Source organism: Haliotis asinina, chromosome 4, assembly GCF_037392515.1.
Source record: "Haliotis asinina isolate JCU_RB_2024 chromosome 4, JCU_Hal_asi_v2, whole genome shotgun sequence".
NCBI classification, from domain to species: Eukaryota; Metazoa; Mollusca; class Gastropoda; order Lepetellida; family Haliotidae; genus Haliotis; species Haliotis asinina.
In genome coordinates this window covers 60676922-60695867 of record NC_090283.1, presented here as the reverse complement: position 1 = coordinate 60695867, position 18946 = coordinate 60676922, and the positions used below count along the sequence as shown (strand labels likewise).

At 38.0% G+C, this 18946-nt stretch overlaps 1 protein-coding gene across 11 annotated transcripts in view; it reads right to left on the bottom strand.

The window, feature by feature from the left end:
- LOC137281747 (dedicator of cytokinesis protein 9-like) overlaps positions 1 to 18946 on the bottom strand; it is a 177702-nt gene that overhangs the window by 51298 nt on the left and 107458 nt on the right. For 8 of the 11 annotated variants that reach the window (XM_067813338.1, XM_067813334.1, XM_067813336.1 and 5 more), the window contains exons 27-36: positions 14501 to 14609; positions 13022 to 13036; positions 7472 to 7650; positions 6248 to 6494; positions 5531 to 5672; positions 4979 to 5109; positions 1927 to 1993; positions 1764 to 1817; positions 1354 to 1475; positions 1006 to 1121 (exon numbers count right to left, since the gene is read on the bottom strand). In XM_067813338.1, the coding sequence (XP_067669439.1) occupies positions 1006 to 1121; positions 1354 to 1475; positions 1764 to 1817; positions 1927 to 1993; positions 4979 to 5109; positions 5531 to 5672; positions 6248 to 6494; positions 7472 to 7650; positions 13022 to 13036; positions 14501 to 14609 (1182 nt within the window). The remainder of the gene's footprint in view (positions 1 to 1005; positions 1122 to 1353; positions 1476 to 1763; positions 1818 to 1926; positions 1994 to 4978; positions 5110 to 5530; positions 5673 to 6247; positions 6495 to 7471; positions 7651 to 13021; positions 13037 to 14500; positions 14610 to 18946) is intronic. The other 3 variants (XM_067813337.1, XM_067813344.1, XM_067813345.1) reach the window with 1 other exon arrangement.

Sequence of the window (18946 nt, the reverse complement as noted above, 5' to 3'; positions counted from 1 at the left end):
AAGATATACACGATATGACAATAAGCTCCAAGACATCAACTGCACACAGTGATCTACCAATGTGTATGTAGGGCATTCATCAACTGCTGGATTGACCTACACCCAAACAATTTACAGTCAAGCCACCTGATGAAGGAGTAGGAATTTACACCCAAATGAAGTGTTCCTCATATTTCATGAGTTGACATCCACATAATTCACCTCTTATTGATACATTACAAAAAGCTATTCAAAGACTTCAGATCATTTTTCTTATTAAAAAGAATCAAATTTGCAAGGAAAGTCACTTGACCTGGGACTACATTCCCTTCAATTTCACAGCAACTGTATTCTATATTATCAGTGCAGATGAGAAAACATCATATCCACATAATATATAAGCTATTACAATGCAATTGTAGAGGAACTCAGTAAGCTGTGTACATATGAACCTAAAGTGTGCTTCTCACTATAAATTAGGTCATCTTTTGTTTTCCCAGAATGAAAGCATTTGAGGCTTTTGTTTTGGAGGGACAGGTTTTACCTTTCGCTAGAAAGACCACTTCCCAGGTTTTCCTAACTTTATATGAACATCAACATTCAAATGATCCACGAGTGTTTGAAATCAACTGAAAAACATCGTTCAATAATTTTAACTCACAATACAAATGTCTTTCCAAGGTGGATTAGAACTACAAATCTCAGATACGTAGGCAGACGCTCTACCAAATGGCCACTGGCAACAAAGGTGGAGGGGTTAAATTATCTACTTATAGTTACTGTCACTAAATTGATTTTATGCATGCTTCAGTTATTGTTACGTAGCTTCACTAAATGATCATCTACATTGTAATTACCCATCACTGACGGTAGACATGTTGGAGAAAACACGTCTCCGAGGTTTTGGTGGACAATTTAAAACCATTGGGGTTGGGAAATCTCCAGTTTTACATTGTCTACCAAAACCTCGGAGGCGTGCTTTCTCCTATACATACAAGCTAGTAGAGGGGTCATGCTGTGACTGACCTTGAAGTACTGACAGTAGAGTCCGAGGATGTCCAGGACCACCAGGCCCACCTCTGTCGTCATGTTGGCCTCCTTCAGGGCCCGCATCATTGCATCCGCATCAGAAGAAGTTGGTGCTGAAACACATTGGATGAAAGTCATGTCCATGACTTAGAGATGTTGTTTGAATAATAGTTTCTGTCAATGAATAAGAGTTTTTGAATCCAGGATGTGGCATGGAATGAAATATCTTGTTTGCAAATGAATAAGACATGTTGTTTTGAAATAGATGTTACTGAAAGAAAAATTGTACAAGTGTTACAAATTCATGCCTGATCAATCACTGAACCATGTCAGCAATAGACTCACTGTGGAATCCGTCCACGACGTCACTGTACATGCTTGTCCGTCCAGACGACAGGCTGGATCCAGGAATAGACTTCCTGCTGGAAGGCAGCGACAACGCCTTCTTTGATGTGTCACCGATCATGCTGCAGGAAAGAATAATCATTTCAAAATGTTCCATTTCCATTCACCAAACGAATGTTCATGGCTACGTTAGTACTCTGTCAGTTGATCAGTACAGCCGTCACTTTCACTCCCAGCTCCCCTGAGAGTATAGAACTATGCCACCAGTAAAATGAAGACAATTAGTGTTCATATTGCCTAAAAACTATTATCAAGCAGGTTTTAGTTTCATCATTGTCCCCTACCACTGGACGTCAACACACAACATCTACATCATACTTGCAATGTATCTAAGCCGAGAGTTGACCAACCTGAGTGTGTATATCCTCTTCCTGCCCTGGTATCGGAACTGATGCAGACACACTCTGGAAGAAAATATATGCACAGATTTACGATGCTCTGCATAACACAAGTGTTTAGTTATGATTTTAAGTTTAGCAGATGTGAATGTCACCACTGCACATATTGACTTACCCAAGTAAAGTGAAGAAGTCCACAATATCATTCTCAGAGGAGTTGTTGAACCATCCCAGGAGAATATCTGGAGGTAACAAAGACAGACGTAAAAACAACAGCATTATAAGTCATGGAGGCGACGAAATGGGCAAGCACCAACTGACCAGGACCTATATTTCCAAAGCTCTCCCTAGCGCAACCAGACCTTCGAAAATTTTGATTTAGTGTTTGATTTATCCGTTGATGCCAGACACCAGACAGTAACTAGGAATGTCTGACAATGTCTCTTTCTATGATGCACTACATGGAGAGTCTTCCATGATACCAAATGAAACAATCACAAAATATAGTGCTATAAGATTACTTTGATCTCTGTCAAGAATGTCCATGAAAGTGATCACGTGATATGTACGAAAACAAGGAATATCATCTTCAATTATTATTAATTTATTATGACGTCAAATTGCCATCAACTGCATGAATGATGGAAACAACTGTCATGAACTAGACAGTCTGTGTGAAACCAACACCAGGGTTCGATCTTTACGCTCGCCCGCACGCCCATGGCGAATAAATGTTTTGTCGGGCGAATGAAAATATAACTGCACAAGTCCGGCGGACTACTTGGGTTTTTTCAGTGGTTACTATAATTCATCACGTACTGGAATTGAGATCATGCATTTTCTACTCAAATCACCAGACTAATGAATCTCTCTATCGTTGCAAAACTCAAAAGTTAACATATACATCGTGTCACTTCTTTCAAATCATGTTATCGCTCCTCCGCTTTACCACAAGGTATAGGTTGGAAAGAGTTACACGGCTTACAATTTTAGTTATCCCTTTCCATTTCTTCAGTTCTTTACAGCTGGCCCTGATAGAGAATAACTATCTGACAAATCACAGCCTCGCACACACCCCTCATAACGTCTGGCAAATTCAGTTATACATTTCCACGGGTTCCGTTCTTTACTACTGGCCCAGATGGAGTATAAATAATTTGATCACTATTGGTTTCTAATGAAGCATTTCCGCCTGTCTGCTATAAAGATCGTGATTGGTCCAAATCATGCACATGACCTAAAGCTGGAAACTTTGTAGATTTAGACACAAGTTTCAGGTAAACTCATGCCAATTAGAACGTTTTACTCAAAACCTTGCCACCTATACGTAAATTATGGAACTTAATGGACGCATCGTGCATAAGTTATCTGCAATAAAAATGCTTCGTGCACATATTTTAGCATTAGACATCGTCGTCTGAGCGTGATGTTCGAGATGTCACATGACTTTCACTAAATATTTACGCAATTGCATAAAAAGTATTAAACAGCAACTTGATATACTATGGTGTAACGTGTTCTCGGGGTAATAGCGCTAAATATGATCATGAATATTACTGCGTATCAGTAGATTATCAAAACTGTAAGTCCGTAAATAAATATCACCTCGCCTTTCATAAATTTATTTTTAGAATTCTTCTGTCGTCCGCTGGTTTCCAATGCAACATAATTACGTGTCTTGTTCGCAAGCACGAGTGCTAGAAGTGACGTACCATGTTTTCGCGTTACTCGTTGTTGAGCGGGGTAACACCCTTGTATGGTTCCAAGCGCATGTGATCCATTCTTCTCCACGGAAATCAACAGATACAGCGTATCATTTTAATTAAAAGCCAAGCAAACTGGTAATTTTGTTTTTGATTATTTTATTATTTTTTGTAAAATTTGTTAAAAATAAACATATTTACAGGTAAGTTATTCAATCATATGCACATTCGTTCTTCTTGTCTGCAGGGACAATAAAACGTGTCATGTCTGTGCAGTATAGTATCATCGCAGTAGCATTTTAAATGAACCCAGAGGTCACATGCCTGGTGTGAATTCTGCAGCACGAAAAAAAATATATGTAAGAGATGACCAATTCGGTGTTTGAACAATGTGGTTTTTTTTACTACGTCGGCAACATTCCATTCGAGTCACGTGATATTTATGTTTGGCTTTTCACTTGAGCAGACGACGGTCCGCTTGACAAGTTGCGAGCGTAATTTCAAAAGTTATGATCTCATTTACGAAGGTTTTCAAAGTGCATTATGTTCTATGGTAGATTTTTAGTCCTTTGACAGAAATTAGGCCACAACGTCCGTGAAATCTGAATATTTCAAACATTTTGTGTTCCGATTGCGACGGAAGCTTCTGAACACGAGACGGTGTTTACAGGTGGAACTGTCATGTCGCTGTACGCAAGAAATTACGGGGTAAAGAAATATCACGAAAACATGGTACGGCATGGTACGTTTGACAACCTTCATGAGTACTGTTGTTTATTTTATTCGTTTGTTTATTTAGTTTGCTTATTTATTTCTGCCAAACAGTGTTGCTTCAGGGTTGTTTTTTTTGTTTGTTTTTTTGACAACTTTGATGTGGACACGTTGCCGATCCATTAGTTCGATAATCGTGTCTTTCAAATTAAAATAACACTACAAGTTTATAATTAGAATTCTGTCAATAATGTATGACCATCTGAAATGCCATAACTGTTTTCAGACATTGTGACATTCAGGTTGGTTCCTAAAATTATTCCTATCATTTTGATGTGCATTCTGCCTCCGTTGTCTGGGGACCTGCTATTTTCGGTAGATTATCAAATCAAAAACCGACTTTAGGTGCTCCTGATGTTGATGAACTCAAAAAGATTGAAGCAAGAGCCCACGACCTTCTTTTAGCAGCCCTATCACTAGTGAAGCAATCTTCTGTGTCAGATGAATTGTAGACAGTGCCACGATATTAACAATTCAGTGAATAACTTTCATTCCTCTGGACTACTGGTTTTGTGTCTGGGCTAGTGACAGTTGAAGGTTACTAGCCCGGAGGGCTAATGGCAATTTTAAGTTTAGTTCTAACCCTGAACACGGTATTCAAATCTTTGAAGAACATTTAGAATGGAACCCATAAGATTATAATATTCACAATAAAGAAGTTGACATCCATAAATCTTGTTCTTCTTAAACATTGTAACACTCAATGACAACAATATTCAAGAACCTGGGTTATATATAAAAACACCATCTGACCTTCAGGCAGGTACTTGACGACATATAAGTAGCAGAGAAGAAGGTCGCGGATCTCGAGGATGTCCAGTTTGTCATAGCGGTGGAGGTAGGGTGACGGTGGAGCAGGGGTCAAGGTCGCAGTAGATTCACGTCTGGAAGTACAAAAGAATGTTTCTGCAAAGAGTGACACCATCATACCCTTAACCAGTATACTGCATTGAACTGGAGCAAACCGGTTGGTTTGTTGTTAAATACCACACTCAGTGATATTCCTACTACGTGGTAGTAGTTGAGTCTTGACCAAACAATCCAGTGATCAACAACATGAGCATCGACCTGCACAATTAGGATACAATGTCAACAAAGTCAGCGACCCTAATCATCCAGTCTTACGCCTCTTATAACAAGCATTGGTTGCTAACCCGGATCATCAACTTGAGTGAATAAGTTTGGTTAATGCACTGTCAGTATTTCAGACAACAGCCCATTGAGAGAATGAAATTTGTTGGCCAAAGAGTCTTCATGGATACTGCAACTTCTTGTGACTTTGAGATGGAAATTCAATGAACCTACCGACCATGTCCCTTCTCTGTCACATCTCGGTCTCCCTTCTCAGTGGAGGAGGAGTCGTCACTATTGATGGAGATACTCGACCCGTTCACTGCTCGCGACATCCGACCATTCAGTTGAGGCATGGTGCTTGAGTATGGAGTCACTGTAACATCACACATATGATGAACATCCAAGCTACTAAAAGCTTCAAACTCTGAGTGACTGTGTTTAGTTTCACGCTGCTTTTAGCAATATTCCAGCAAATATCATGGCAGTGGGCACCTGAAATGGGCTTCACACACTGCACACATGTGGAGAATCTAACCTGAGTCTTTGCCATGATGAGTTAATGCTCTAGTCACAAGACTATTCAACCGCCGCTGAAAACTAGGCTGCAGGACTAGCATTTGGTCCTTCAATTAAGTTATGTTAGATTAACACACATGTCAGTAATTAAAGCTACACACAGCCTTCAGACAAGGTACCCCATTAGAAGCTGCATATCCTCACACAGATATTAGGCTTCGGAAATTTTTGTTTCCCATAACATGAAATACAAAGGAAGTACTTCATCTTATCATCATGACACAGAGAAAACAGGTGGCTCTGAAGCAAACATTAATGGCTCTTGTATATTTCTTAAAACACAAATTATTCTTCAGTGAGTCATCTGCAAGATGGGCCTCCATATAAAGCTAATATAAAGTTCACAACAACCAATAATCCATAAAGCCTCACCTCCACCAATCATATCAAAGACAGTTGACGAGGGTCGTTGTTCCGGTGCTGGAGGCGGAGGTGCAGGAGCCGGCTGTTTTGATTGGTTACTGGGTGGTTTCAGTCCATGTGCGTCACCATTAGCAACGGGGGCCTTGGGAGTCGTGCTGGACGTTGGACTCTGAACATCTTTGATAAGGCGGTTCTTGTTCTCCAGGAGCACGGATATGAGAGGGAGATACAGAGCTGCGATTCGTCCTTGTTGGACCTTTTGAACAAGGACATCACACGATAATTACAAACATTTACCTTGTTACTACATAGCGGTAGCATTATAATCTACACGAGAAAATACATTTACTTATAAGTAATAATTTTCAGAGAGTTAGTGGGTAAGTTGATGTAGGATTAGCAAATTTAAGAATGCTTGGCAGGTATAGACCAATGTACATCATAAATATTTGGTTTGGGGATATTTTGGTTTTGGTGCACAATTAAAAGAAATATGTTTTCAGGGTTTGTTTCATGCAATAATTACACATCAAGTCAGAATACTTGATACTTCAATAATGGTGAGTAAACAGGACACCTTTAAAGCAAATTCAGTTGTGTTTTGTTTGTTTGTTGATGTCCCACTTTTCAATATTTTAGCAACATGGCAGTAGTCTCATAATCCAGTCTGACCCATTGACCATCAGTATCGGGATACAGTGTCAACCAAGTCAGCAAGTCTGACCGCCCAATCCTGTTAGTTTCCCTCTATGACCAGAGTGGGTTGCTGAAGAGCAATTCTAACCTTGATTTGTACACAGTGAGTGAGTGAGTGAGTTTAGTTTTACGCCGCACTCAGCAAAACTCCCAGCCATATGGCGATGATCGGTAAATAATCGAGTCTGGACCAGACAATCCAGTGACCAACAACATGAGCATTGGCCTGTACAATTGGGAAACAATGACATGTGTCAACCAATTCAGCGAGCCTGACCACCCGATCCTGATAGTCGCCTCTTACGACAAGCATAGTCGCATTTTATGGCAAGCATGGGTTGCTGAAGGCGTATTCTACTCCGAGACCTTCACAGGTTTTTACAGATGTTAATAACTCGGTAAAATCCACCCTTATCATAGGATTCGGGAACACCCAAGGGACACAATTCTGCAATACAAATACCACTGCCTTACAGCACTGAGAATGTCAAATCCCCTTAAAAAGCCAAAGCTGAATCAATCCACTTTGTATCTTACCGTTTTAGCATATCTGTCATCGAAGGCATGTTTGGCAAGCTGGTTGCGGAGCACGGTGATGGCACAACGCCGCATGTCTCGGGGTTGGACCAGTGCCTGCTTCAGCTCATGAATGAGCAACCCGACCAGGTAGTGAGTCTTCCGGAACTCTTCTGACAATGTGTAGTCCTGCCTCAGATCTGAAACACACCGCACCTTGCAAACACCTCGCACAATTAGTGCAGCTAAACATGAACTTACACTCACCTACAGCAGTACAAATAAATAAACTATGCTCCATAGTACTGATAATTTATAAAATTTAATGTCAGATCATTTTAGTTGATTGACAGGAAAAAGAAACAGCACTAAGAGTCAAGTCATTCAAGTATATTTAGCATGAATGTTTTTTTCAAAATGACTGAGACTGTGCTATTCAAATTTCTGGAACAACGTCATAATGGGTCAGTGTACAGGGAAAAATAGGATTGCTCTCCAAAGAGGTACCACTCTCACTCAGCAATGTACTTAAAAATTTATGTTTGTTGTTTAGCGCCGCACTCAGCAATATTCCAGCTATATGGTGCTGGTTTGTAAATCATAGAATCTGGACCACACAATTGTGTGATCATAAAAAATAATATCATACTTTTTCCTTTAGCTATAATATGAACATTGTCATTGAAGACATTTAATTGGTTAAAAGTTTAGCAGCAACAGATCATGAAATGCCCACATTTGACAAATTCGAAACAAATCCTCAGTACCAAAACACAAACCTTTTTTTAAAAAAATGAAAACAGCCATGAGCTGCAACGTAGCTTGACCATTACATCAAATCAAAACATGCCTTTATAACTTAATCCTCAAAATTCATGCCGATCAAATTTAATAAAAATATTTATACAAAATGAAAATATGACCAACCTTTATAAGAAACCAGGAATAATATGATTCATCATGCACCAAAAATGCTCTTGGTGAATATAAGATTATACAGCATACATAACAATGTGATACAAGGTTTAATGTGGTAGGCTACAGTTATAATCTGGATGCATACATGTGAGTGAATCAGTGAGTTGATGTCCTTCCTCAGTATCTCCAGCAGGCAATGTTGGAGAAAAGCCTAACCTGACACATTTCATGGGCATTTAACACAATTTAGGACAAGCAGATCCTGACAAGACTAAGGGGCACAACTCTAAACGTAACTGGAATGCACAACAAAAAGGGGGGCAAATAAAGGGACTAGGCTGTCCTATTTTGGAGGACGGTAGTGTACAACCTTATGCCCAGTTCTATAAACAAACAAGACTTTTCGTATTATATGTTCAATTTGATGCCATTTACATTACTGTAACAGGTATTTCATTTTGGAAAGGAGGCATCACAGTCTCAAACACCTCAGTACTATGACTGTCAAAAAGAGTGCACATTAAAGCAGGGGTTATGATTGTCTTAGACTGTCACATGTCCATGTTGAAGTGTTGGACTTGTCATGATCACCATAAGTGTATGTGAAAATGGCAAGTTTTGATTGTCCTACACTGCGATACGATCATTTTAGACTAGGTTATGTCTATGCTAAGTACAGGGATTACGAGCATCTTAGCACTATGACTATTGTAGCCTGTGTTAAAGCATGGGAATTACGACTGTTTCTGCACTGTGGCTGCTGAATATGTCTGTTACTAAATGCAAGTTACTTGGAGCTACAACTGCCCAAAATCTTTGTTACAGGTCTGGAATTACAGTCAACTTTGTGCTAAGACCGTATTCAAGTGCAGAGCTTCAAGACTAATTGTATCTACTCAAACCTGATTTTTTTATCTTTCTCCAAGCATATGTCACTGAGGTGTTAGTATGATAATAGACACAGAGTGGTAATGTTAGACAAGCAGTTTACAGTAGGGCGAAGATTTTCACGCTGTCAGACAATAGAGTACTAATGTTACGTTATAATACTCTCAACATAATTTAATGAATATTTCACACACAAAATTGTGCATTGACACAGTGGCATACAAGGTGGGTTATTACAAAGGATAGTATGTTCAAGAAAACAGTATCTTTTCTTCAGGACGTGTTTGTGCAAGAGCATTTTTCCATTGTGTGAAAAGAGTGAGTGAGTGAGTGAGCTTGGTTTTTTCAATATTCCAGCAATATCATGGTGACAGACACCAGAAATGAGCTTTAAACACTGTACCGATTTGGGGGAATCGAACCCGGCTCTTTGGCGTGACGAGCAAATGATTCAGGTACATTTTTCAACTGCATGAAAAAATGAGTTGATACCTGTTTTAATGAGGAGGTTACATTACAGTAAGGAGTCCCCTAAATATATCCCTGCCCAATGTTTATTTGTCTCACTCGGCAACATTACAACCAAGCGATGGCAGCGTGTAAATAATCAAGTCTGGACATGAAAATCCAATGACTGATATTATGAGCAAGAAGACCTGCTGTTACAGCAAGATGTAACATGCGGTATGTTTGGGGTTATACTTTCTGTATAAAGTGTCATGTTCTAGTGCTTGCATCAGGTTCAGTTCAACACAGGATTTGAACCCACACTCTCAGGCACTTAATCTTCTGGAACACAAAGAGCTATCTAACCAACTCAAACAACAGGACCTGATGTATTCAGTAACCATTACAACAAACATGGTTTGATGGGGCCACTTGCTTTCACAACCCTAAGAGGGAATGACTGAAGGAATTGAGCTTCACCACCACAGTCTCCAGTCAACTCATTCTCTTCCCACAGAGGTTACTGAAGTCATATGTTCCTGCTTAACCTCTGTTCTAATACAGCCATATTTCCCGGTTCTCGTAATATCTGTGGGAAGAGAATGTTGTCAACTCAGATCCGCCATTCTTGAAATCAGCAGTATGGACACTTTTCTGCGTTTTAATTCTGCTTCAGTATTTGAATTTTGATTTTTGATAATAATAACTTTAAAACAGTGATTTGCTATCTTGACACCTAAACTTACCAAACAAAACTGACAAAGATAACATGGAAGTGAGTGATCAGGGGTGATATTTATGTTATTGCAATACTCATGCAATATCTGTCATTAGGGCGCAATAATACCAATGGGCAAAGTAGTACCCAAAAGAACAGTGATCTCTTAGAGCCGTTGAATGGCTGCTGTTTAACTCCACAGTAAGCAATGTTTTATCTATATGGCAGCAATCTGTAACTAATTTGGGCCTGGACCAGACAATCCAGTGATTGACATCATGAGTATAATTCAAAGTAACATTCAGAAAAAGGCTCTTCTAATTGATGGGGTTATTTCACCCAGTGAAACCGATTCCAATAAAACATGAATAAATTTTATTCCAAGACTGGATACATTATAAACAACTGCAAATTAGGAGGGTATACATTTGAACTCGAGCGATTCTCTAACGCTAAGGAGATTTGTAAGAGTTGCCAGGCAACAAGACAAGGAGGTAAAACATGTAGGGTTGATAGACTGCTGCCAACAGGGGATTCCCAAACACAGAAGGGTTAAAGGGGAGTTAATATTCTACTGGCTGGCGTTCATTTGAATTTGATTCAAATTGCTGAGAAATTCTAACTGTCAGTGTAAATCAGTTTCATAATTTTTATCAACTTTATGAGAATTAAAGAAAATAAATGGATGTCAACTTCTTTAGTATGAAGAATACAACTTTTCAGAGTACATTCTTACTTCTTTATCACCTGATGAAGGAGTAAGAAGATACTTTGAAATGTCGTGTTCCTTATAGTACCCGATGAAGACGTAAGAATATATGTAGAGATAATATGTATTTCTTAATATAGAAGGTGACTTCCATAAATTATCACATATTACTTTCAAATCATTTTTATTAACTTTGTAATAATCGCACTTAATACAATGAGATATTTTCCAAGTTTCTCAATTTACGACTTCTGGACCTAGCATGGATTTAGGACTGAGTTGTCTCCCTTTAGGGGTTGTTACTGAAGCTGCTAGGTGACCAGACGGACATGGTAGAAGGGTGAAGGACTCACAGGGTACACGTTATATACTGTCGATCACATGCACACAAGCTCATGGAAGCACCATCCAACTTATAAACAAAGCAGAAAGATAGATCAAGAAAATCACAACTAATCAAAAAGCTGATGTTTGAGATATGCTACAAGCGACATGTTAAGTACCATATCAAAACGTGATGGTGTACGTGGACATTTTCCACTGAGGTTGATGACACTCCTGATAGGGGACCAAGAGTGATTCATGATACCTGTGTCGGGATCAGACTTACACATTTATTTCCTCATTTCCCTATTTCATTCTAGCCACAGCTTGTCAAAATGCCCCAAAGTGTTTCAAACAGTAGTTTCAAGAATCAGAACTAGTACTTTGACCATAAAATTAGTAGTCAAACTAAATACTTACAATCACCATGGATTCTGAGAAAGATAATATGACACTAATCATGTTGCCAAGGTATTGAAATCAGCTTCACATTTCTGATGGACAATTTCGCTCAAAGTATGACTGTTACTTCAAATGATTCAAGAATGTCATCGCATTTGAATGAATAGAAGGTAAGTGTTGTCCAAACATGTATTGAATTGACAAAGACATATTTTTTTGTCTACATATCTGAATTTGCATTAATTTTTTTATCAAATTTCATAGAATTTCTCGTACAATCATGTTGGCATAAACTTCACAGAGACTACGATAATATCAAACTGGTTGTTATCTCTGAATGGCTTCTGAAGGTGACAATATCAGTATCAGCATGTATCTAGTTTTTCAGCATAAAAAAAACAATAATGTATTTGTCAGAGACCTGATAACAAAGGTTCACTTTTTGACAACATTTAACTTCCGTGCAAATCAGAAAAGAAGGGTCACTTTTGGTAACAAGGGTTTATTACTCTGCATCTTTAAGATATTACTGACTCACATTTGTCAAAGTCAAAATGACAACAAACCACTGCTTGTCTGAATCACAATGACAAAGGACCAATAGCTGTCTGTATTGAAATATCAAGGTCAACATTTGTCAATATCCACATAAATATTTTTTTGAATAATAACTTATCTACCATAAGAAGTGTTCAAATTTGTAAATATGAAAAAACAATCAAGAGTTCATATCATGTCAATATGAATGTAACAATATGTCACTCACTAACTGTTAGTATCAAGAAAACAATGGGCCACTATTTGTCAATATCATTAAAAACAATAGGGAGACAATATCACGATTACAAGACACATACACATATCAATGTCACGATAACAAGCGTTTGAAACGACTTTCAGATCATGTTAGACTATCATTAAATATATTCAATTACTTCATAAAAGCATACAGTGAACACTCTGATCCCGACGGGCACAGGTACAAGGAGCATGTAGCGTATCAATCATAAGAAGAAATTGTTGTTAAGACAACAGTGTGTCACAAGGAAGGGAGATAACTCTGTGTGACAGTCGATGAAGGCTCTACATGAAATGTTAGCAGCATGTGGTCAGCAAACAAAAAAAATCAAGCTTTGATAAAAGTCTTATTTCCTGTTGCTTTTACCTTCTGGCTTGAAGTCTGTTGATAAAGTGAATGAAATAGTTTGTCACACAACATAGCGGAACAGTCGCTGAAAGGAAAGCTACATCAATAGCTCTGCAGCAGACAGAGACTCTAAACTCAGGGAAACAAAGATCTAAGCCATGCAGAGTTGTCATTTCATGCTACCGTAAATATTCCAGTAAAAACACTTCAACTTCTCAAGGGTGGGTTTCCTGACTTTCAAAAACAAAAACATCTAGGCCCTTATTCCAGAAACATTCATAGCCCTATGAATTCTTAACTTTGATTGCAGCCAATGAGTCAAGGGTTAAATTAAGAAGTTTGCATGGCTACAAACACTTCGAGAATAGCCAGCTTGTTTCCTTGGAGCCTGAATTTCATTTCATATTATCTTGCATTGAATTTCCATAAAAAGTTTCAACAAACAATATTTCCAAAGTATGGTGGAACATTGCTATTTTCAAATTTTCAGAAAGAGTCTAGTGTATTTAAACCATTTTTATATTTATACTGATATGAATATATTTTTTATTATATTATTTTCAAAATAAAACTTGAAAATAGATGGTATTTTCAAATGCCATGGATTTATGTGAAGATGTTACTAATTCTTACATTAAAAGAGAGAAACTTATCTAACACCAATATTTCTTAATATAAATTTCCAATTTATCTAAAAAATATACATGTGTGAGTGAGTTTGGGTTTTATGCTGTTTTTAGCAGCTATATCGCAGCAGGGGACACCACAAATGGGCTTCACATATTGTACCCAATTTGGGAATTGAACCCTGGCCTTTAGTGATATGAGTGAACACTCGAGCTACAAGGCCTCCCCCTTGCCCCATCAACAACGTAATCCCACACTGTATAAACACACATTTGAGATGGGGTGTGATGAATACTGGATTGGTTACGGTATTGTATCGAAGGTTTCTCAATAAACAAATGTCACAACAAGTATCAACAGAAGTGTGAAACTAAAAACAACAAAAGCTACACTTAAAGAATCCTACAATACTGTGTCATCTACCTTTCAATAACAGTAACAAAGTACTTAATCATAAACAAGTTACATTAATAATCATAAATCATTATACATATAATTACATCCTTGAATTCCACACTAAAAGTAGTCTACACTACGTTCTTGCCACTATTTAATATAATGATAAACAAATAAAACAGATACAAAGTATACTTTTCCATTACAGGCTGTACGTCATGCACCACTGAATGTGCCTGAATATATCCATATATAAGATGCATATGGGCTTTAAATATGACCATTTAAAATTAATGTGTGAGAGAATATTTTCAAAATTATATTCATCATATACTCTGTGTGAGACTGAATATTACTGTTACTTCTCATATGTAACATAAATAGGGATAAAATGGTTTGAGATCATGAGCAAAGGAGATATTGGTGATTAGTGCTGTATTCAACATGAGCATATAGATATGTACTGTATCGCACCTTTGAAGTTTTTCACCCGCCCTTTCCTCATCATCGGTAAACAAAGCGGGATGAAGTGTTCATGACTGCAAACAATGCGCAGAAACTCGAACTTGAACTGATGAAGAATCTGAAAAATACATTGAATTCATCCATTTGAGAGCCACGAAATGTGCAAAATTTAAATAGTGTTACTTTCAGTGGCAACTTTTCTGTATACAATTGCACAATCTCTGTATATAACTGAATATTACTGGGCATCCCTTAGGTTGCAAAAGATATACAGTATTTGCATCTTCTCTACTTATTTGTGCTTGCTTATTTATTCGAGTTCAACTGGCAGCTACATTGATTTCTAAATAGACTTTTAAAAAAATGCTGGGACATCCAATATACAGAGGTCTCCTAATAAGGTTCAGAAATGCTTGTTTCACCTCACTATGCACAGGTTTACACAAACTGAGATTCAACAGAATAGAGGTCATGAAAACTTCAGATAAATATCAGTAGATTCATGACCAAAGAGATGAAATTTTTACCTGGATTCTTTCAAATAATTCTAAACGTGTTCAATCCTTGGGAAATGAATCTGGGTCTGTGGTGACAAGCCAACATTTTAACCACTAGGGTATCCTGTGTGGTGAATCAAACTTTATTCTTTTGTGATAGTCAAACACAGTAACCGTTGAGCTATCTCACTGCCCATTCTTTGGTATTGAAAAAGGGAGTAACAACAAGAAAGTAAACCCATCAGGTCCTCCTCACAGTAGACGATGGAATACATTGTTAAAATTAAATATCATGTTCCACAAAATGAGTGCAGTGTTAAAGTGGCCTAAGTTAATGTAGGATGTACGTGTAAAGTATGGGGGTCGTGATCATCCAAGAATTACAGTTACGTTGTGGAATGAGCCCAGGAAAGGGTGACATTTGTACAAAGCTAAGATGATCGTAACTCCCATTCTTTGACACAGACCTACGACCATCGAAATGCTAAGATGACCATTACTCCCATACTTTAACACAGACTTATGATCATCGTATCGCTAACATGACCATTACTCCCATACTTTGACACAGACCTACGACCATCGAAACGCTAAGATGACCATTACTCCCATACTTTAACACAGACTTATGATCATCGTTTTGCTAACATGACCATTACTCCCATACTTTGACACAGACCTACGACCATCGAAACGCTAAGATGACCATTACTCCCATACTTTAACACAGACTTATGATCATCGTTTTGCTAACATGACCATTACTCCCATACTTTGACACAGACCTACGACCATCGAAACGCTAAGATGACCATTACTCCCATACTTTAACACAGACTTATGATCATCGTTTTGCTAACATGACCATTACTCCCATACTTTGACACAGACCTACGACCATCGAAACGCTAAAATGACCATAACTCCCATACTTTGACACAGACTTATGACCACTGTAACACTAAGGTATCACATTGTCAACAGGCAGACAAGCAGTGTCAGTGGTTTACGTTATTTACTCGAAGGAAACAATCCACACAATGACACAAACTGGATGCATGTGTTAATTTGAGCACACCTTTTACAGAAGTTTGCATTCCAAAAATAAACACAAAAACATTTAAATATTTTACAAGGTATGAATATTTTTATGGATATCAACTTCTTTATATGAGAACACAACGTTTCGGAGTTAATTCTAATCAGATGAAGGAGTAAGCATTAACTCCGAAACGTTGTGTTCTCATATAAAGAAGTTGATATCCATAAAAATATTCATACTTATGTATTTCACTTCTAAATGCCCTTGATGACTTTTACAAACATATCAACCGCCTTTTGCGAGCGTTCGATTTTGTATACAGAGTAAATTTGGTTTAACACAACACTAAAGGGTATTCCAGATTTACAGAAGCCTGCCATCTTGAGATTTTGGATATTTTAGGTCATAGACACACTATTATGAGCATGCAATAACATTTATATCACTTCCATGGGTTAGTAAATGGACATAACTCTTTTCGCACCTTAGACAAATGGGTGACATAAGAAGTTATCACCAAATAAATTGGTGTTCATGGAAGCTTATATACGTAAAAATAACATTAAGATCTGGTTATTTCAGGATTAACGTACACACAACTGTAAACAGAAACAACAAAAACCAGTCACATCATTCACTACAGTGAAGCAACACAAGCCCTGCCTACTCAGTTACCAGACAATCTGAAAACAGTAATCTGTTCATGTGTGTTGCCATATTTTTTCAGTTTATGAATACATTAATTAGGCACATAAATACATGCAAAAAGGGATGTGTTGTTAGCCAATCAAATGCCATGGAACCACGAACAATTTCTGTATTTCTTAAAATAACCCATAATTCTGTAAAATCTGGGGATTAGTGTATTCTCGTCCTGATTATGTTCACAATCAAGGGACATCTGTAATTCTACAAGCCACATCTCATGAGGCAAACACTGTTATTTGGCCATGGGTTACTTGCCGACATTTTAGGGTTGAGCCATGAGGCTCTGTAGCTCACCTGAATATTGGGGTGGGTACCATGAAGAACTATTGCATACAAATTTCTACAGGGAAAATCAAAACTAAAAAGTGTTTTTGTTTGTTTGTTGTTTACTGCTGCACTCAGAAATATCCCAGCTATATGGTGGTGGTCTGTACATAATTGAGTTTGGACCAGACAATCCAGTGATAGACATCATAAGCGTCAGTCTACACAACTGGGATGCAATGACAAGTCAACCACATCAACGAAAAAAACCTGCCTGCTTCCTGCTGTGGTCACATATTTCAATGTCATACAATGCTGAAATTGTTTCTGTCAAAGATTCACTGGGTGTTCACAAATTATTTTGTCAATAATGTCTTACTATTTAAGTGAGTCTAGTTTTACGCTGGTTTTAGCTATGGTCCAAATATGGGCTTCACACATTGTACCCATGGGGCAATTGAACCCAGGTCTTAGGTGTGACAAGCGAATGCTTTAACCACTAGGCTACCCCACCGCCACCTTAAATTTGATGTGAGTATTTGTATGGTAGTTGTTATATAAAGATGCATTCTGGGTAAGATGTAGGGTGGAATCTTTAAAAACAGCCCCCGTTTAGAAATTGTGTAAAATGCTCTAGTCCCAGGCACTGTGTATACATACAGTGGAAGCTGTCTAAACTGGCACTCATTGGGACTGAAGAAATAATCCTGTTTTGACAATATGCCAGATTGTAGAGCTGATGATAAATGTACAAGCCACAGACTGGACTCAGATTTCATGCAAGTGTTGACAACTTGCCGCATTGGACAGATGCTGGTTTTGACAGCTTCCACTGTATATGATATATGATACATTTGAAGCGCACCTTATGTCAACCTCAATGAAGCTCTGTGTAGCCTAGTGATTGAAGTATTTGCTTGTCATGCCAAAGACCAGGTTAAATTTCCAACATGGGTACAATGTCAGAAGCCCATTTCTGGTGCCCTCTTCTATAATATTGGAATACTGCTAAAAAGCTGTATAAAACCCAACTCACTCACTCACTCATAGGAAATTTATGTAAAGTACAGACATTTGCATCCTGGTCAACATTAGCTGACTTAGAGGCACAGAAGGTTAACAATCATTTTATCAAACCCGGTACAGAAAACAGAAAACTAAAATGTTAGACAAACAGATGGATTGGATGACGACAAAAAACATGCCATGATATCACCTCCTGTGAACCTCTGGTTCAGATGACCTTATAAAGACTACATTGTGGCAACTTGTTATCTTCTAAACAATCCTATCAAACAGTTTTCTTCGACGAATGTCCACCTACGAGGGGACGTAAAAAATTTCAAGAACTCACTATCTAAAGCTGTGAAACAGCAATGCCGCTAGTAGTATTGCATACACTGATGTAAAGTTTCAATACCTCGCAACAAACAATATTCTTTTTAAATACTGTGATATTGTGAGAAGTTCTCAAAGCTTAATGACCTACACTCATAGCCTTGTGTTAATCATGGGCAAATCGCTTCCATGCAAGTGAGACTTCAAATTTTGAAAGAGATTATTTATGACTGGGTGGCAGGTCAGGAGTGTACCTATGGACTGCGTTGGAGTCCGCTAGTGTGAAGAAATGAACTGCAGCTTTGTACTCAGTCTTAGAATTCTCCACGATATCAATATTACTACAGGTTGTTGGGGGGGTCTTGAAACGCCACATGAATGATCAATGTATGCATTAGTAAGCCCTACAAACTATTTTACCTCCCCTCGTGACACAGAACTTTCTAAATAATGGAATCGAATTTCTTATTAACTTTAGAATATACACATTTCATCAACGTTTCACCGATAACAAACAGCCACTTATCAGTATCTAGTTGCGGCAAGCTTACTAAATTCTTACCACCAAAAGTGTCGTGTCAAGTGGACACGTGGAGTTCTTGCTCT